At 34.5% G+C, this 21603-nt stretch overlaps 1 protein-coding gene across 4 annotated transcripts in view; it reads right to left on the bottom strand.

The window, feature by feature from the left end:
* The window catches only part of DMXL2 (Dmx like 2), a 130643-nt gene that overhangs the window by 28853 nt on the left and 80187 nt on the right, over positions 1-21603 (bottom strand). For 2 of the 4 annotated variants that reach the window (XM_072962422.1, XM_072962424.1), the window contains exons 19-27: positions 20978-21088; positions 15983-16152; positions 13061-13158; positions 12448-12613; positions 10875-11139; positions 5980-7061; positions 5390-5581; positions 1851-1927; positions 169-299 (exon numbers count right to left, since the gene is read on the bottom strand). In XM_072962422.1, coding sequence (XP_072818523.1) covers positions 169-299; positions 1851-1927; positions 5390-5581; positions 5980-7061; positions 10875-11139; positions 12448-12613; positions 13061-13158; positions 15983-16152; positions 20978-21088 — 2292 coding nt within the window. The remainder of the gene's footprint in view (positions 1-168; positions 300-1850; positions 1928-5389; positions 5582-5979; positions 7062-10874; positions 11140-12447; positions 12614-13060; positions 13159-15982; positions 16153-20977; positions 21089-21603) is intronic. The other 2 variants (XM_072962423.1, XM_072962425.1) reach the window with 1 other exon arrangement.

The following is a 21603-nucleotide window of genomic DNA, read 5'->3' as shown; positions in this document are numbered from 1 at the left end:
AGTACATAAGAAATCCTAACCCGTGGCAGAAAACATCATCAAAAACAAACAAATAAAAACGTATTCACCAAATTCACAAACAACAACAATCAGGAAATTAGTCAGTAGCTGTTTAAAAAGGAGTGGACACACAGAAGGTTTAAAAAAAAAAAAAACTTAAATTCTCACCAGGCCATTGAGCAGGAGAGGAATTTGGTGTTGCGTGTTCTTCAATGCTTTCTGTCCTCAGTCTTCGACGATCACTTAAAAGAAGTCCTTGATAAGCCATTCCTGTAAACTGGTTTCCTTCTGTTTGACTGCTAAAACAATTAAGGTTCAGTTATGTATCATCCCCACAGAGGTAATAAGCAGTCGTACTTTCTACGCGTTCATTTTATTTATTTTAGATGACTGTAGTGAAAACAAAATGCTTAAAACTGAATTCACTATCCTAATAAAAAGTTATTTCAGAAAGTTCTTTAATAAATTAGTTATAAATATTTATTGATAGTTTTTTAAAACAAAATACCAGATTTTCTCCTTGGGCATGACACTGAGTCTCTGAAGTCTTTTCCAGATGCTGTAATACTTGAAAATCTTGTCTATATTCACTTATTATTATTTAAAAAAAAAAGTCTGCCATAAGGAGACTTCTCCCAGTACTAGGATATATCAGACAGAAAATTTCAGGGTATTATTTTGTGGCATTTCTTAGTTGTGCAAAGTTGTGCAAGCTTAACATGGGATTAAAATATGAACTAAAAATCCGGAAAATCCGATTTTAGAAATACCTAATCCTAAAGCCAAAATGTGCCTAAATATTTACTTTCCTTATCTTTATGGAGTGAGGGAAATACAAAAGCAGAAAGTACAGCTGACTCCCTGAAGAGTTCATCACAGCCAAAGACCCAGAAAATAAACATTTAAACAAAATTCATTTGGATTCTCATTTGGCACCATTTTAACCAGTGACTGATATCAAACAAGTTGTCTTTGATCATTAAGATGACCACAGTCAACTAAATAAGCTCTTTTTTTTTCTAATCTACATTTCCAAGTTTTTGGAGTTACTTACACACATGACCTTACTAGGCTAACGTCAGAGTACAGGCCACTTTGAGAGAGTAATTCCTTATTCAATAATAAATCTTCCCACAAGAGGTTGCTGAATTTATAAGAAAATCTAGACGTATGTTTAATATAAATTTAATGTGATTCTATTTATATTACAAACTTTTCATTTACTAATATAATTCATTTAAATCTAGGTCACCTCTCTGATTCAATTTCTTACTACTTAAACTGCCCTAGTCATTAAAATGCAAAGTATACATTAATGAAGGTGATTAGACATTTACAAAAATTCAAAACATTACTTCCAACTGGTATCACTTCTTGAGACTTTTACATTACACAGAAATGGGTAAGTAAACCCGATTTTAATAATTCAATATTAGGAATGTACTTTGTCATTTTTTAAAAGTTTTTCCTCTTTCAAACTGAAAACCAAACAGAATCTGATGCTAAAAGGAATAGTTCCTAAGAGGGAAGAAAAATTAGAAAGCTTCACTGTTATAAATTATTTTGGATAGTGAACACCTCTTTTCTTAAAAACAAAAAACATGGGGATGATCATTTTTCTTTACGATTGTCATTTCTATATGTCTCTGTTGTTACTAGGTGATAGCTTAACTAAACAAAGAATTATTTTATTTCTCATTCTCATCTATTAAAGTATACATGGCAGTCGTATTTCAGGACTTTTCAGTCCCTAGGAAACAGAACCTTAAAATAACTCTGGAACAGTTTAATGTTTTTGCTGTATAAATACTATTTTGGGTGATTTCTTTCTTTTTTTTTTTTTTTTTTACCTGTAGCTGTGACTGTCACATAATGCTTGGTAAATTGACGCAGAAAGAGATGCTGCAAGTGAATGAAGTGTGTGCACCTAAAACCAAAACAGCCACAATTATATTGTGTACTAATATTCCTACATAACAGTAATATCTTAAAAATTGGAAAATACTCAGAAAACTAGTAATACCATAAATAAGACTAGATCCTCTGTGAGACTAACGCTGCCTTAAAACTTCTAAAATAACACTCACTCAATTTAATATGCATGCCCACAACAAAGCTAACTGATTCACACATATCTTTACCAAATATTTATTATTGTGAGCCGGCCATTCAGCAGGCCCTGAGCAAAGTGCCAGCATTCACAGTGCGGGGACTGTCCTGGCCTGCTAATGGTTAGCTTAAATATGAATACTCAAAAAAATCAGAACCAAAATAAGCACAGAATTTTCAGAGCTTTTATTAAACTCTTATGAAATTCCTCCTGATGAAAATAAAGACTTGCTCTTATCAATACGAATGAATTAAATATTTAGAAAATGTATCGATCACTGTGTAAAATGGTTAATTTTCCAGAAAGCAAATGATCTACTTAGTACTTAGAAGTAGCGTGGTCTTAGAATTTTAAATTCAGGAAGTTTAAAAATTATCACTATAATATAAAAATCATCCTAAAATGCCATACTGAATCAACATTTTGAGACTCATAAACTTTTAAAATGTGAAGGGATCCTTAGAAATAGTTTCATACTTTTTGAAAGCTTGTCCAAATTGCTGGGATGACTTTTAAATTACTTACAGCTTACATGCATTTAGTGCATTTTCTGCATTTCCATATCCACCTATCAAATAATTCAAGTAATCTCTGCTAAAATACTGACACAGGTTCATTCATGCTATGCTCTAATAGACTGATGTGACTAGTAAATCTTGGGTCCTTCAGAAGAATGTACTACCAGAAATCGAATGTGCCTTTCAAGCCAAAGAAAGAAAAAAATAAAACTGTTGGGGATCTGAAATGACATCAGCCACTGGAATTAGAAAAACCATAGCACAGATACATGTAGGGAAGTCTGATCAACTCTCCAGATCCCGCCACACTCCCTAGCAATCCTTAGAATCTACCCACTGTTTCCAGAATAGGATATAGTTTTGTTGTTGTTTTGTCTGGGGCCAAATTGTTTTAATTGAAGTACGGTCAGTTACAATCTGTCAGTTTCTGGTGTACAGCACAATGTCCGAATCAGGATATAGTTTTAATGTGGGGCAGTAACTCTGCCAAAACTCTAATGGCCCCAAACCGACTGCACAGCCTGCAACAAAACACAATCATCGGGGAAACAGTAACGAGGGTACTTTCTCCGGAGCTATTTTTGATCAATCACGGCTCTCTCAAAGATATGCCCCAAACATATTTTCACAGTATCTTGCCATATAAGCAAATAGTTATAAATACTTCTACTTAATGATTCATTTAAGTGGAATGGAGAATCCAGAGGAATATTTGGCTTTAGAATACTGTCTAAAAAGTTAATTTCATTACCAAAAACAGTATTTGCACTTTTCAGTAAATGGTGTTGGGAAAACTAGACAGCAGCATGTAAATCAATGGAGCTAGAACACTCCCTTACACCATACACAAAAATAAACTCAAAATGGATTAAAGACTTAAACATAAGACAAGATACAATAAACCTCCTAGAAGAAAATATAGGCAAAACATTATCTGACATGCATCTCAAAAATGTTCTCCTAGGACAGTCTACTCAAGCAATAGAAATAAAAGCAAGAATAAACAAATGGGACCTAATGAAACTTACAAGCTTCTGCACAGCAAAGGAAACCATAAGTAAAACAAAACGACAACCTACGGAATGGGAGAAAATTTTTGCAAATGAAACCAACAAAGGCTTGATCACCAGAATATATAAGCAGCTCATACGGCTTAATAAGAAAAAAATACAAACAACCCAACCCAAAAATGGGCAGAAGACCTAAACAAGCAATTCTCCAAGGAAAAAATACAAATGATCAATAGGCACATGAAAAAATGTTCAATATCACTAATTATCAGAAAATGCAAATCAAAATGACAATGAGGTATCACCTCACACCAGTCAGAATGGCCATCATTCAAAAATCCACAAATGACAAATGCTGGAGAGGCTGTGGAGAAAAGGGAACCCTCTTACACTGCTGGTGGGAATGCAGATTGATACAGCCACTGTGGAAAACAGTATGGAGATTCCTCAAAAGACTAGGAATAGACTTACCATATGACCCAGGAATCCCACTCCTGGCACATATCCAGAAGGACCCCTACTTCAAAAAGACACCTGTACCCCAGTGTTCATAGCAGCACTATTTACAATAGCCAAGACATGGAAACAGCCTAAATGTCCATTAACAGATGACTGGATAAAGAAGCTGTGGTATATTTATATGATGGAATACTACTCAGCCATAAAAACCGACAACATAACGCCATTTGCAGCAACATGGATGTTCCTGGAGAATGTCATTCTAAGTGAAGTAAGCCAGAAAGAGAAAGAAAAATACCATATGAGATCACTTATATGTGGAATCTAAAAAAAAATAAATAAATAGAAAACAGAAACAGACTGATAGACATAGAACACAAACTTGCAGTTGCCAAGGGGGCAGGGGATGCGAAGGGATAGACTGGGATTTCAAAACGTAGAATAGATAAACAAGAGTATACTGTATAGCACAGGGAAATATATACAAGATCTTATGGTAGCTCACAGTGAAAAAAAAGTGACAATGAATATATATATGTTCATGTATAACTGAAAAATTGTGCTCTACACTGGAATTTGACACAACATTGTAAAATTATTATAAATCAATAAAAAATGTTAAAAAAAAAGTATTTGCCAACCTTAAAGGAAGACAATAACTTTTCCAGAAGTAAGAAAAATGCTTATTTTTATTTTTTCTTTTTTAACTGAAGTATTGTTGATTTACATTATGTTAGTTTCAGGTGTACAGCATAGTGATTCAGTATTTTTATAGATTATATTCCCTTGAAAGTTATTACAAAATAGTGGCTATATTTCCCTGTGCTATAAAATGTATCCTTATTGCTTATCTATTTTATACTTTGTAGTTTGCATCTCTTAATTCCATACCCTGATCTTGCCCCTCCTCCCTTTCCTCTTTCATCCCACTGGTAAACCACTAGTTTGTTCTCTGCATCTGTGAGTCTGTTTCTGTTTTGTTACACACATTAGTTTTATTTTTAAGATTCCACATATAAGTAATAACATAAAGCATTTATCTTTCTGTCTGACTTACTTCACTAAGCATAATACTCCCTAGGCCCATCCACATTGTCGTAAATGGCAGAATCTCAAGAATGATTACTTTCAAATTACAGTCACTGGACAAGTGGTCTTGAACTGATCAGACTGAGAAGGTAGCAAATAAGAGTACTTTAAAATGTTTCTTCTAAGTTCAACGTGGAAGACAAGCAGAACGTATTTACCTTCTCAGTGTCTACAATACCAAATGACCACACACTGCACGTTACCTTCACATCTTCAGTACTGGGATGAGGTGGTGTTTTCATCTGAACAATGGTATAAAGTATATCATGGATGTGGTTATTTAGGTACAACACAGGATTAGCTATGACCGTTTTCGTGGCAGCAATACTTGCTGAAAGCAGAGGCAGGGTGGTAGGCAGGGGCAGCGGAGACTGGAGCTGCTTCACTGTCGTTTCCTGTGAGTGACAGATTGTTTTTTTCAAAGCAGTTAAAATGAAGGACAAAAAAAGCAATGAACAGTTACATGATTAAAATACTGGCAGTAAACATCTGAATAAAAGCAGTATGTTGATGTTCTTGTTCATTCATCCTACAAACATTCTCTGTGCACCAGGTACTATGCTGGTTGCAGATGTCAAGATGTGCTTGACAGCTGCACTCAGGCTTTTGGGCTCCTCCTAATTACCAGAATTTCGATCTAAAAAGACCCAAGCAGAGTGTAAATATGGCCTCCTATGAACAGAGGAGCTGACCATATTAAGACTAACTAGTAAAAAGAGCTTAAAAGCTATAAATGATGAAAGAGTTACTGTAATAAAATAACCAAGACTGTAAACAAAAGTGAAGTTCATACCTGCTGTGATTCTTGTAGCAAAAACTTGAGTTCCATCCTTACTGAGGCCAGGCCACCGCCCTGGGCCCCATGAAGGCTGCAGTAACTAAGGAACACCCGCAAGAGATCTTGGTTCTTCTGCAACCACGTCTTCCGTCTTTCTGCATGCTCTCGTTTAGCCTGCAGTCTCCGTCTTTCTATCTGGTGCCGTTCGTAGGAACCGATATCTGGTTTGTCCACTATCTCTTGCTGACCCAGGAGATCACTTTCGACTTTGGAATACGCTTTACTGGCATATTCTTTAATAACTGACTCATGATTACAAATCTCATGCAAGGCAGCAATTTCCTTTTCAAGCCAGTTATAGAGTTGAAATCTGAGCTTCCCTCCATCTACTTCATAACCTGTAGCCAGTGTTCTTAGCTCAGTCATAAGGATCTTCAAACAAGCTCTGAATTTTAGCTGTTCAGCAATCACATCAACTTCAGCATCCCCTTCAAGACAATCCTCCTCCTGAGGAGTTGGTAACACATCAGGGTCTGAGGCTTTCAGACCTTCTGGTCTGCCTTTCTCCCTGGCATCCATACTTTTCATTACTAAACCGGCAGCATCTTCGTCTTCTTCTTCTAAGGCACTATCATGCTCTTCACCCCAGTCAAGACGAAGAGGTTCCTCATCAACTTTTACTACCGGCTGACTCCAGTCAAACTGTGATGAGGTTACATCTGACCAATCAATGCCAGAACTCGTATCGCCATCTCTCAGAGGTTTTGATTCTGAAGGTATGTCACCCGTCTTTTTAGAAACGAAGTCAGGCTGATCATTTTTTGAAGGTAAGGCAGATACTTTAGTAACTTTGGGAATTTTGGAGAGTACTTCCAAGGCTAAAACAGGGCATCCAACTTTAAAATGAGCATTTGCTGTGGTAAAGAATAATTTTCTTTCTATGAGGTTAATTTTATCCACAAAGTTCTTCTCCGTTTTGAGGCCTAAGGTTGCCAAAGTTCCTTCAGGGGAAGCAAGGTTTCTCCGAATAAGCAAAGGATGAGTTCGAAGGTAGTTGTAGAAACTAAACACCACTGGGTTACAAGATTTGAAGGTAACTACAGAAATCAAACAGATACAACCACAAGGTATTATTAATTTGTACTTATAAATTAATTTGTACAAAAGAATAAAGTGCGTTGGCATTTCCTCAAAATAAAGGATACTTAAATATTAACCCAGGAATAGTTAAACTGTGTACATCCACGTAATACATCTGAAATAAAAAGAATTTCCCTCTATTATGCTATGGAGTAATATCCAGAATATATAAAGTAAGATAAAATGCAGAAAAGTATATATAGTAAACTACCTTTCATCTAAGAAAGTGAAGAGGGAATACACACACACACACACACACACACACACACACATTCTCTCTCTCACTCTCTCGTATTTTTTAAATGGAAGGAGAACACACAATTTTTTTTAATTGGTTCCCTAAAAAGGGGGGAAAATAGGGTAGAGAGATCAGAAAAGAGGCTAGATTTCTCTGAAAATACCTTGATTTTATGTATATTTCAAAACGATGTCAACATTTTGTATCATTTTAAAAGAAGGTTAATTTTTAAAAATTCACAGAAAAGCAAAAGCAAAATTAAACAAATAATTCTTTGTATCAAATTGGTAGGAAAACCACACAGGGGAACTATGAAGTGACTTTAAAATAAGTAATTTGACTGAATATCAGTCAAAAAAAGGTTAAACTGTTCTCAGTAACCATGTTATGAAAAATATCTGCATCATTATTCTGAAACAATTATATATACAAAAAATAGCACAGAATTATGTTAATGTCACAGGAATCCAAGCTTTTCATTATAAAACATAAATTTGAAATTTCAGGAGAAAGAGCCCTACACTCCGTATTTGAATTAGAAATTTCAATGTCAAAACATGTATCTCGGGGGATTAAAAAAAAATATCCTAGCTCCATTCACTGAAACAGCCTAGAAATGATGACCAAACCTGTAGCAATGAGGATCCCTGTGCCCAGGCTGTGGTCTCTAAAGAAATTATCAAAGAATAATGTCAAGAACATTCAAGAACTTGAAGAGGCTCCCACTGGTTAAAGAGGAGATAATCTGAGCATCCATAATAATAAACTGCAATGGATTAGAACATAAATCCATCTGAATCTGTGAATTCAAGACAATCTTGAAAAAAATAAAAGTTAGTTGGTCACCTTTGTAGGACGCTAGGAAACCTAGCTATTATTTTGAAAACTGGTAAATAAAGAGGAAGAATCAAACATGTGTATTCCCTTTACTACACATACTACTAGGATTCCGAGTAACAGAACAACAGGGACACAATCAGCAAAATCCAAAATTCAAGAAACTACAGGACATTCTGATTTCTTTAACAAATGAATTGGGGTGGTGGGGTTGGTAGGTAAACTAAACATGGATCAAAATAGACATATTACAATATATTTGTATTGTATCATTTGGATCTTGATTCAAACAATTCAACTGTATACGATTTTATGAGACAACCAGGGAAATCTGAACACTGAGTATTTGATTATTAATAAAATTTTGGAAAAAAATTTGCTGTGTATTGTATCAATGGTATGCATTATGTTTTTAAAACAGTCCTTATTTTTTAGAGATACATGTTGCAATATTTACAGATGAAATGATGTGCTGGGTTTGCTTCAAAATAAATCCATACAGGATTGAGAATGGGAGGGGGTGGAAAGGATGGGAATATATACGACACAAGGCTGGTTATGAGTTGATAACTATTGAAACTGGATGACAGACCCACAGACTTTCATTATACTATTCACTCTTTTATGAAATTTCCCCAATAGCAAGCTTTTAAAAGTTACCCTGGAAAACATTAAGAAATAAAGCAAATCTTCCTTCTACAAAAACATACACATTTTATCAGAATTACCTGTGTACCTCAGATACCTATTTTTCTTCTAAAGGTTTTATTTTTTTTCCTTAAAAAAATATAAAAATATTTACAGCAGTCCCTCCTTATCTGCAGTTTCACCTTCTGTGGTTTCAGTTACCTGAGGTCTACTGAGGTCCGGAAGTATTAAATGGAGAATTTCAGAAATAAACAATCCATAAGTTTTAAATTCCAATTTAAAAATAAAAATGAATGAATGAATAAATGAATGAATACATAAACAAATATAAGTAAATAAGAATTCTAAACATTAACAGTGAGTGGTTCTGAATAGCATGATGAAACCCTACACTATCCTGCTCCATCCTGTCTGGGATGGGAATCATCCTCTGTCCAGAGGCATCCCACGCACTGTCACAGTACTGCAGTGCTTGTGTTCAAGTCAGCCTTATTTTACTTAATAATGGTCCTCACATCTAAGAATAGTGATGCTGGAAGCTCTGCCAAAGAGGAGCCATAAAGGACTTCCTTTAAGTGAAAAGGTGAAAATTCTCAATAAGAAAAAAATGCTTAAGCTAAGACCTATGGTCAGAACGGATCTCCTATTCATGAAATTATGAAGAAGGAAAAAGAAATTGATGTTAGTTTTGCTATCACACCTCAAACTGCAAAAGTTATGGGCACAGTGCTTGGTAACTGCTTAGTTAAGATGGAAAAGGCATTAAATTGGTACCATAAGCTCCTGAGTGAAAGAGACCACAGTCACATATCTTTTATTATAATACATTGTTATAAATGTTCTATTTTATTTTATTATTAGTCATTGTTGCTAATCTTTTACTGTGCCTAATTCACAAATTAAACTTTATCACCGGTGTATGTGTATATGAAAAAACATAGTATATATGGGTTTGGTACTATCCATGGCTTCAGTCATCCACTAGGGGTCTTGGAACATAATCCCTGTGGATAAGGGGGGACTTCTGTATTAAAATATTGTATTTCTTCTTTGTAAAGAAGAAAATAAAAATTGAGCCCCTTTATTCATGTAAGCTCTTTTAGCATTTAAAAGTAAGATATAATAAAAATATAAGGCTAGAAAATTATAACTACAGAAAGTACAAAATGAAAAGTGAAAGCTTTTATCTCCCCACTCCTATTCCCAAAACATAAACAGTGCCAGTATTTGCTTTCCTGTGATTTGTTCCAGAAAGCAACAGAGGGAGCAGGAGGCCAGACACAGTATGTGTGCACACACATGTAGATCTGTGCCACACGTATACACAAAACGCAACAGGAATCATTACTGTTCTGTATCTTACTTTTTCCACGTAATAATACACCACATATTGACACATCAACCTACCTCACTTTTCAATGGCAAACTGTTTCTATAGTATGTATTATTATTTATTTAACTATTTTATTGATGAATACTTAGAATGTACCATATTTTAAATTACTACAAACAATGCTGATAGATAACCTCCAAATTATTTTTAAAATCTAAATTATCTGGTATAACTAAGAGTAGAGAAAGTTTGCCACACAAGAATAAAGTTTTTGCAGGAACATATGCTAAACCAATATGTGGAACAGCCAAAATTAATATTTTTTAAAAAAAAAAAACTGGCTATATGATACATGGAAAGAGCTGAATAATGTGGAAACATCCTATATGCTTCAGTTAAACATCTATGACATTAAATAGTATGGTAACTTTATACATCTTGATACACAGCTGTGACAGTAAAAACGTGTGTGAAGCCTTTAGTACTACTCAAAAGTCTGATAACAAAAATGCTAGATTCAATTACAAATAAGAAGTGACTAAACCTTTGGCCACACAAGAAATTTTGATACTGATTTCTCAAAGTTGAAAAGTGAATCTGGTGGTGACTGGTTTTGCGTGTGTGTGAGTGTGTGTGTGTGTTATCTAAGTGAACATCAGTTTAGAAACTGACTTCTTTTTAAAAAGATAAAGAGAAACCCACAAAATGTCCTACCTTGATGTTCATCATCCTCCTTTGGTGTTTGTTCCAACAACGTGTCCAACGCTTGGGTATAATCTTTCATTACCCAGTAGGCAAGACTACGCAGGAAGGGATCAGGATGTAACCGCCTGCAATCAAACCCTGAGCCATTCTTTTGGCAACCCAAAATCTTCTGATTGAGGATGGATATATAAGTGGATGAAGTCTCAAAATCAGATTCATATAAACGGGCAATAACCATGGCTAGCTGGATATCTTCCATTTTTTCAAGACATACCTGCAAGTTTAAATATGAAGAAATATTTATTTAGAAATACGAAATGTCTCACTGATATCCTTAAACTATCTACCATTTATATTCCCACAGTGGAGGGAAGAGGTCCAGAGGTTGAGGCAGTGAAGGGTAATTAAATGACTGCTTGACAGGAGATTGAGGAATAGCAAGAAGATTAAGGAACTACAACTTCTTAGCTTCCAGCCTAGAAAGATCATTTATAAAATAAGCATAAAACAAAGTCTATCAACACCATCTCAGACTTAGATCAATTTAAATTAATAACATTCACTTTTTAAAGTAAATACCACTTAGAACATTTGAATTCATATATCAGTTCCTCTTAATTGCCAGACATATTTCCATATAAACATAATTATTACTACTTTAAAAGAATCTTCTATTTACATAACAAATAACTTGAGACATAAAGCCACATACTCTATTTTTACTCTCTGTGTTTATATTCTCGTGTAACAACTCATCTTGAGAATTTGAGGTCATTCAGGCAATATGAGCATCTCTCAGTCAAGCAACATTTCTATTCTTTGCCTGAGTATTTTCTAGGCTAAACTTTCCATTTCAAAATTATAAACATTTGTTATTTTAAAAAAATCACACATCTGATGTGATGTAATTTTGAAAATATCACTAATTCTAAACATAAAGTAATTTCATTTGGTTGGATGGTTCCTATTTCTTCTATCATGTATCATTTCCAATTCTATTTTCCCTCCACCTATTTGGATTGCTCATTGTAAGCATCCTAAAAGGAAGATCTCATAAATAAACAGAAATATTTGTAATTATTCTCTTAATTAGCTACCAGAATTATATCAAAAAAATGCAGTTTTACCTCTTCACATTCGTTTTCCAACATCTAAGACAACTCTACATTACAAAACAGTACAAAATGCAATTTCAGTTCATTATCTGTGATACAAGATATCACACTTGCCTGCCTACACCAGAATAAAGAGGTCATATATAAATAGTTCAGAATTACAACTTGACCAGGAAGAAAATATTTATAAACCATTTTTGCCATTTTTTCATACATTTATACTTGAAATGTATATGCTTATCTTGAAATGCAAAATTCTCTATATAAAATTTTTCATTTACATTTTTCACTTGAATTTATTTACAACTTAATTTATCACAGTGCAACTACTTAAGTTCAGTAACCTCTGCAGTTATTCTCCAGTCTTCATCCTTACAAACATATGACAAAAATTATAACCTCCTCTTCGACCTTTCCAGGATTTCAAGCTCTTATAAGCATTTCATAGCATGTTTTCTTATTTATACCTCAATGGCATCTTTCAGGGAACCAGCTAACAAGAAAAAAGCAGCAGACTGTTCAAAGCGTTGTTTCCCAAGTAAAGAGAAGGCATTTTTCAAAGCGGCTTTACGCCATCGATCTTCATTAAAGTTGTGGCTGAAAAATGTTGTCATTTTTTCATCATGCTGGGACCTGGGAACCAGAGCACACACATCAGTGGTTAAACCAAATTTAAAATATTTTGAATCCTTTACAGAATACAGGAAAATAGAAAATAAAAACCTCAAACACTCATTAAAAGAACAATAATAACTTTAGTGATAGGTATTGGTTATCAAGCTTCACTTCTCCTAATAAGGAGAAAACACAAAATACCTTATGTATACAAAGATAGGAAGCAAGAGCATTTTTTACTTTCCAAAGTGCGTTTATCAACTTATTTTCAACAATATCCCACTCTTTAGGTTAAGCTGAAACGATATGGTGCCTATTTTTTGACAGATAAAGAAACCAAAGCACAAAAAAGGAAACTGATTTGATCAAGCTCATTATTTCTAAACACTTTCAAAAGCATTACGTTTCTGAGTCACAGCACAATCTTCACTCCATTAAATCATATTAGGTGCTGAGACAGTTTACCTGAACAGACCCCACACTACGGCTTTCTTCTTCATTGAAAGGTAGAACAATGCAGCATCCAAGGCATCATTGTTCCTTTGAAAAGCAGCTTTGGCGACCTACGTGGTAAATTAAAAATTATATTAAATTAACTATTTGGTAAGAGAATCACCACAATTAATACTTCCCTGCTACTGCCATGGCTGACGGAAACTATGAAGATAGGGAGAGTTGACCCTACTCCACAGTCTCCAGTAGCTTATAATACATGCTCTAGAGACAACCCTTTGCATACCAGTAATTATAATTAAAATAATAACAGCAACTAGTATTTATTGACTACTTACCACGAACAGGCACCAGTCTAAGTACCTTTTATTCATCTTATTGAATCACCACAATCCATGAGGTACCCTTATTAACCCCATTTGAGGCAACTAAGGCACAGAGACGTTAACTGAATTGCCTAAGGTCCCATAGTAAGGGCTGCAAAAGGGAGTAGAACCCAGGTAGTAATAAAACTGCCTAACATAGGAAACTAAATAAAGAATACAGAATATTCAATGAATGAGAACTTTATCTCAAAAATTAAGCATATTACATTTCTTAATGTTCTGTAAAGGTTAAACTGAGACTTCTGTGGTAGGTATATGTGATTTCACAAGTTAAGGCTCCCTCAACTAACACTAATATGACATCTGTGAATAAATACCTATTATACACACGCATGCACACACACATTTTTAAAACTACAGAGAAAAAACAAATGTTCTAGTTTTTTTTGAAAAACATAATTTTGTTTAAAACATACTTTTATGGCATTTTTCAATCAAATTCTGACAGTTCTGAAGGACTGACACACTCTTTCTGGCACATAATTAAAATAAAGAAGGCTGGAGCGCTGTTATTTGAAGGGCTTTCAAATTTTAGTTCTTAGAAATTTCATGAGAAAAGGTCTTAATGAGTACAGGGTTCTCCATGTATCATAACTCATAACTTCCTTTGTGCCATATGACCAAAGTTGCTGAATTTATACAGAATCAATCAATTCAGTGTAAGCTGAAAAATTATTAAGCCCGTAACATTACTGTACATAACCATATTGTTTTGAACACAGTACCATACAGACTATGTATTTCTCAAAGATACTGAGATAACCACTACAAATCACTAAGTTGAGAGGCATAACAATAAAAAATAATCGATGTTTTTTTAGCTCCCTGGCTTATGGTGGAGCAGGAAGCTTCCAAGGCATGGGAGAGAGGAGGAAAGGTATCTAAAAATTACATCACGAAAAAGTTTCACTCTCAATGCTCCCTTATTTCTCTTCCCTTTTTTAGTATTTTCTCTGCCTTTGATCATTTAACTTAGTATCTCAACATTTAATAATTTTTACAGGAATTTTTATTCATCTTTAGTTAATCATTTATAATATATATCTCAAGGGGAAATTTTTTTACATGTCCTTTTGATTCAATTTTAAGAGATAAATTACTTGTGGAAATACATCATATGTATATATCAGAAATACTCAATTATAATGATACAAACACATTGTTGACAAGAAACTAGAGACTTTGTAGGCAACACCCAAACATTTCTGATAAAACACGTCCTCTTTTCCCACTGCTTTGGGATATAAAAAAAATTTAATGTAGATACTATGCTATTTATATGCTATAACAATTAACTTTCCCTACACCCTAGAAACTACTTTTTTGATTGGTGTGAGGACAAATCCCTTCTTATATCTGTGCTTCTTTGGAGAAGAGAAATGCTGGCTGCCTTACATGTAGCAGGAAAACGATACTCCCACACTCACCTTTCAAACTGTGATCTGAGGACCATGAACCCCAGAATCACAGGATGCTAATGAAGATGAACATGCCACAGCCCTAACATCCCCAGCCTACAACGTGAAAACCTCTGGGAGTGGGCTGAGGGATATGTGTTTTAAACACATTTGCCAGGTGATTCTTCTGACACTAAAATTTGAGAACTACTGTTGCAGGGGAGTAACTTCATCCTGAGAGAAATGAATTCATACTCTACAATGGTATCCGTCAGTGTAGTTTCACTAATCGTATTTCTGAGAATTTCAATGGACTCATAAAAGTAAACAACGAATGACAATTCCACTTTCCTAGCCATGCAGAGTAGAAAGGGCACAGACTAAATCTAACACTTTTAAATGATGGGAGTTTGGGCTGGTTACCTAACCTCTCCAAGTCTTAGTTCCATCAGGTTAAAATAGAGATGGTAACATGTGGCTTATGAAAAGATTATATGAAATAATTTATGAAAATCAATTAGCACCAAACCTGCTATACAAAAGCTGTTCAATAACAATTAGTTTCTGAAACACTGAAAGAATATTCAGCGTCCACTAAATTTTTTTTTTCTAAAGGGACTCTGCCAGAAAACTAACTCCAAAAATCCAACTTAAAATGTATTGCATGTTTCATTTGCTGTCATAGATGTTTTCTTCAAGTGCACACAAATCATAATTTTTTTATTGAATGGTATTTTAAATATGCAAAGGAAGTTTGCTATTTATTAACCTAGCCATGCAGAGAATCTTTTATATAAAAAGAATGTTTTTTCTATGTCGTGTATGTAGATGACAAGAACTTATGTCACCTTTCTAAATTCAGATGTTTATATTTTTTTAAACTAGGACACACCTCAACTAGTAGCAGAAAACACTGCTATTCTAGAAACATTATACACTCAGCATATATGGCAACAGACAATTAATATACTGCATGGATGTCTGATAAAAGTCAAGTTTTTGAAATCTCTAAAAATTTTTATTTAAGAAATTCTCAAGACTTCAGGATGTACATACTAACCCCCTACTACAGGTTTCCTGGAAGACAGTATCTTTTATACTTTAAGAAAAGACTTTTTTAAAAACTTCAAAATCCAATGACTTAAAGTTACCTTTTCGATGCATCTTCTAAGAGTGTTAATATTCCTGACCCACCATCCTATCCCCATAGCTCTTAACTCAGACCACTGAGGGTCCCCTCTCTGAATTGCTGGAATCATATTAATCAACTCTTCTTCGGCCTCAGAATGAAAAGCCCAGGCAAAATGACAAGTAGATACACCTAAATAAGAAATACCAAAATAACAAGCTTCAGAACTAATAAAAAATTTTTTTCACATACTCACATATTTATTCATTCAGCAAAAAATTTTCAAACAGAAAAAAATGATAAAAGAATTTCATCATTCAGGATTTCATAATATAAAATTCTAAATACAAGACCATTAAAAGGATACACAAATCCAAAATATCTTTTTCCCAAATGTATTTTCTTTTTCCCCCCGCAAAAACAGACACACTGAAACTAAATCATTAGAAAGAAAGATATTTGAATATCAAGCCACTCATACGTATGTACACACCCCAAACTTATCAACAGTGAAAGCTCCGGTCCCGTTCAAGTATCTTGGCCTGTGTACGTGGGTGCTGTTTGACAGTGCCACTTGCTTGCAGACCATGTGCTTCAGTACTGGACACTGCTCTGGCCAAAGAGCTACATGTCACTTCAAAGCAAGCTCTAAACTGGAGAGTTCCCTCTACCTTCAGTGCCTTGGTTAAAAAGACGTTAAAACTCTTTTTGGTATATGGCAAACTCTTTCTTGTCACGGTAAAAGACTGACAGAGATCTACGCTGTATTTAGAGGCAGCAAAATGGGGTTCAGCAACACTCTCCATGAGTTTATCCATAGTTGAACCACTGACAACACTTTACTCCACTTGGAGCAGGTGAAGAGGAAACATAAGAGAAGTGAACCACGTGGAGTGATGTCAGACAGTGGGAATGCTGCTGGGAAGAACCCAGCGCATCCCAGGACAGAAGCCAGGCTAGCTGAAGGAACCATCTAAATGAACCTTTTGGAAACAAAGAAATGTCTGAGGCCAATGTTCTGACAGTCACATTACAACACAGGACTCTCAGTGCTATAAGAACATCAATATTACCACATGTGATTTTTTTCATTAACAACTACTATATAGATTTCCCATATAGTTTAAAACTTTTCTAACAATTACTGCTTCCCAACAGTTCCTTTAGAAAGTATAAAAAACTATTACAACCATTTTGAATAATAATCTTAAATCTTTTAAATTCCCCATTGCTAACATTTATATACAATGTGTTTGAAATCTTATCACAAAATCGATGCAACATGTCTTAACTGTCACTATAAATTTAGGGGGAAAATGGAAAAAATTTAATAATGTCAATTTGTATTTTTTCAGAATCTAAAAAGTAGATTCATTTTCTCACGATGTAAGTCTCTGATTTAAGAAAAAACTGCTACTTGAAATAATTACAAAAAAACTGATGCTTTGCTTTAGAAATTGCTATTATATGGCAATGCAAAATGCACTTTTGCTGATATGAAATTTTTATTATAAAATAACAATATAAAATATACTATATTCTAAACCCTTAAATGAATTTTTTAAACTGAAGTATAGTTAGTTTACAATGTTGTGTCAATTTCTGCTGTACAGCACAATGTTTCAGCCATACATGTGACATTTTTTAATTGAAGTATAGTTGACTTACAATGTTGTGTTATGAAATTTGACTAATTAAATTTTGGCGTGATTAAAAGGAAACAAAAAAACAGATAGGCTTGTCAGGGGAATGCGGTTAAGAAAGAAGATTAAGAGAGCAGCGAATATTTGTAAACCTAACTATTAGAGGTGAAAAGGCATTAGGAAGAAGGAAAAAAATAGGGGCAACAACAGGCATTTATTTTCACTTGCCTTCCAACGGCAGACTATTCTTTGTAATCAATCTTTGCTCTTCTCAGCTTGTCTATCTATATGCTAGCTACTTAAGTTTTTCCCTAAAAAATGTTCCCAGGACCATCACCTACAAGATCAGTCACTTTTCTCAGCTCCAGTGTTTTAACTATATCATAGGGAAAATGGAATTTGACAAAGCTTATAAATTTGAGGTGTTTTGGACCTCCCTAGACAATATAGACAATTGTCATTAAGTGATTCAGTACCATCTGACCATTATTTAAATCTAAAATTTGAAAGAACTTGAAGATACCATTTTTAACCTTTTCCAAAAGGCACAGATCATTTAAAACAATGAGTTGAGTTTTGGCATCATCAAACTTTGGTTTTGGGAATGTAAATGAGCAGTCTTTCTGAAGGTAGCAACACTTATCAAGAAGAATTTTCAAGATACATGCACTCCAATGTTCATAGCAGCACTATTTTCAATAGCCAAGACATGGAAACAACCTAAATGTCCATCCACAGATGACTGGATAAAGAAGATGTGGAATACTACTCAGCCATAAAAAAGAACAAAATAATGCCATTTGCTGCAACATAGATGGACCTGGAGATCGTCATTCTAAGTGAAGCCAGAAAGAGAAAGAAAAATACCATATGATATTACTTATATGTGGAATCTAAAAAAGACACAAGTGAACTTATTTACAAAATAGAAACAGACTCACAGACATAGAAAACAAACTTACCAGGCGGGGAAGGAGGTAGGAAGCGATAAACTCAGGATTCAAGATTTACAGATACTTACTAGTATATATAAAATACATAAACAAGTTTCTGTATAGCATAGGGAACTGTATTCAATATCTTATAGTAACCAATAATGAAAAAGAATATGAAAATGAATATATGTATGAATATGTATGACTGAAACATTGTGCTATACACCAGAAATTGACAACACTGTAAACTATACTTCAGTAAAAAAATTTTACTCTCTTAAGAGTTAAGAATTCTCAAGCCCTTTGATTCAGTAATTTCATTACTAGAAAATTAATAGGAGGAAATAATCAGATACATAAACATTTTTATATGCAAGGTTATAAAGTCATTCATTAACAATGACAATTCAAATGGGAAAAAATCTCAGCAAAAGTTATATTTTTAGAAAAAATAAAGGGCTGGTTAGATGAAATATACTTTAAAAACATGACAGAATAGTAGACAGCAGTTTAGAATCATATTTTCAAAGAACAAGCCTTTGTCAGTTTCATCGTTTGCAAAAATTTTCTCCCATTCCATAGGTTGTCATTTTGTTTTACTTATGGTTTCCTTTGCTGTGCAGAAGCTTGTAAGTTTAAGTCCCATTTGTTTATTCTTGCTTTTATTTCTATTGCTTGGGTAGACTGCCCTAGAACATTTTTGAGATGTATATGAGATAATGTTTCGCCTGTTCTCCTCTAGGAGGTTTATTGTCTCTTGTCTTATGTTTAAGTCTTTGATCCATTTTTGAATTTACTTTTGTGTATGGTGTAAGGGAGTGTTCTAGCTTCATTGATTTACATGCTGCTGTCCAGTTTTCCCAACACCATTTGCTAAAGAGACTGTCTTTATTCCATTGTGTATTCTTGCCTCCTTTGTCGAAGATTAGTTGACCAAAAGTTTGTGGGTTCATTTCTGGGCTCTCTATTCTGTTCCATTGGTCTATATGTCTGTTTTTGTAACAATACCATGCTGTCTTGATGACTGTAGCTCTATAGTATTGTCTGAAGTCTGGGAGAGTTATTCCTCCAGCCTCTTTCTTTTTCTTCAGTAATGCTTTGGCAATTCTAGGTCTTCTGTGGTTCCATACACATTTTATTATGATTTGTTCTAGTTCTGTGAAATGTGTCCTGGGTGATTTGATAGGGATTGCAATAAATCTGTAGATTGCCTAGGGCAGTATGACCATTTTAACAATATTGATTCTTCCAATCCAGGAGCGTGGAATATCTTTTCATTTTTTTAAAGTCTTCTTAATTTCCTTCATCAATGGTTTATAGTTTTCCATGTATAAGTCTTTCACCTCCTTGGTTAGATTTATTCCTAGGCATTTTATTACTTTGGGTGCTATTTTAAAGGGGATTGTTTCTTTACTTTCTTTTTCTGTTGATTCCTCATTAGTGTAAAGAAATGCAACTGATTTTTGAACGTTAATCTTGTAACCTGCTACCTTGCTGAATTCTTTGATTAGTGCTAGTAGTTTTTGTGTGGACCTTTTAGGGTTTTCTATATATAGTGGAACATTTACTGAGGGTAAAGGGAGGTGCTATGGGTAAGAATAATAAACTATAAAGCCGAGTACTGTATACCCTACAACACTAAAGCATATTTTGTGGGGCTGTGTCCAGGATGCTGGTTTCAAAAGGAACACAGCCCTGTAAAAACTGCACTGGACTGGGATTCTAATTCCAACTCTATTAATAAACAGCCATATATCTTGGGTAGGTCACTTCTTAAAAAAAAAAATTTTTGTTCTTTTTTTAGGGAAGGGGGAGGGTAATTAGGTTTATTTATTTATTTAACTGAGGATTGAACCCAGGACCCCGTGCATGCTAAGCACGTATTCTACCACTGAGCTGTACCCTCCCCTCCTAGACAGGTCACTTTAAACACTATAGTTTTGATTTTTTAACCTATAAGTTAGGGGGCTGATATAAAGCTATATATCTCAAATCAGGGTTCGTGGCAGTGTGCTAGAGGTATGCCAGTCTACTGGCGGACCATATGGCAGACAGTCCTGAAACATCAGCTTTACTTATGAGTAAGTAATTTGGAACATAATGCTTCTGTTAAAAACAAACACAGTAATGCCCAGGGCCAAATTTACATAAGTTTTAAAAAAAGACGTCACAGAAATTCAGGGCCACTATGTTACAACCTCAAGTGTGCTGAGTTTACTCCTAAACTGCTATGACTTTAGTGAGTAAAGCCTGAGAAATTGAGACAAACAGAGCTGAATGACCCATAGGAAAAATGTAAGTGGGTACCACTATGCAACAGGGAGATCTTAAGGCTACCGCCAGGTACGCACATAACAACGTACCTAACGCTCACACACAAACACAGACACGCCAACCACTTCAGTAAGAAATAAAAGTTGCACAAAGCTCACACCACACCTTGATGAAGTAGCTGTACTCGGTACAGAGGAGGCAGCGACGTCAAAAGGCACGTGTGCAAGCGCAGCGCTAGTAAGTACCGTAGACCACACTTGTCCAATGTGTCTCTTCCTGCAAAGTAAAGAGAAAATGTGTTTAAGGGAAGAGGAATGCAACACGTCACCAAGCGACAAAGAGTTAGAAAATAAACATTCAACTCAGCAGTACTAATTTACGCGAAGTATGTAAGATATTTTTGAGTGTCTTCTGTTGTGAACACGGCAATGTTTTTATTTAAAAATACCTCTACAAAAAGCGTATGTAAACACTAAGACTGCCAAATGAAAAATGACTGGGAAAAATGTAATTGCCTATTAGTACAGGTAACAACAGTACTTAGAGCTACTCTTAATAAATGAAAAGGGAAGAAATCTTGAAATGCAATAAAAAATACATTAAGGATAGTAAGTTAGGTGTAATTTTAAAAAATATTTCCCACGCAAATTCAGATGAGATTTAAAGACAGGAATTACGTAACTAAAATAAAATTATGTACTATATAATTAAACAGGTAATATTTTCTAGGTTGGTTAGCCCAACTGAAATACAGCACTATTAAAGATTTGAAATGGGATTCCCCAGGCTAG

This window comes from Vicugna pacos, chromosome 6 (assembly GCF_048564905.1).
Source record: "Vicugna pacos chromosome 6, VicPac4, whole genome shotgun sequence".
In the NCBI taxonomy this organism is placed as follows: Eukaryota; Metazoa; Chordata; class Mammalia; order Artiodactyla; family Camelidae; genus Vicugna; species Vicugna pacos.
This window is presented reverse-complemented; position numbering and strand designations above follow the sequence as displayed.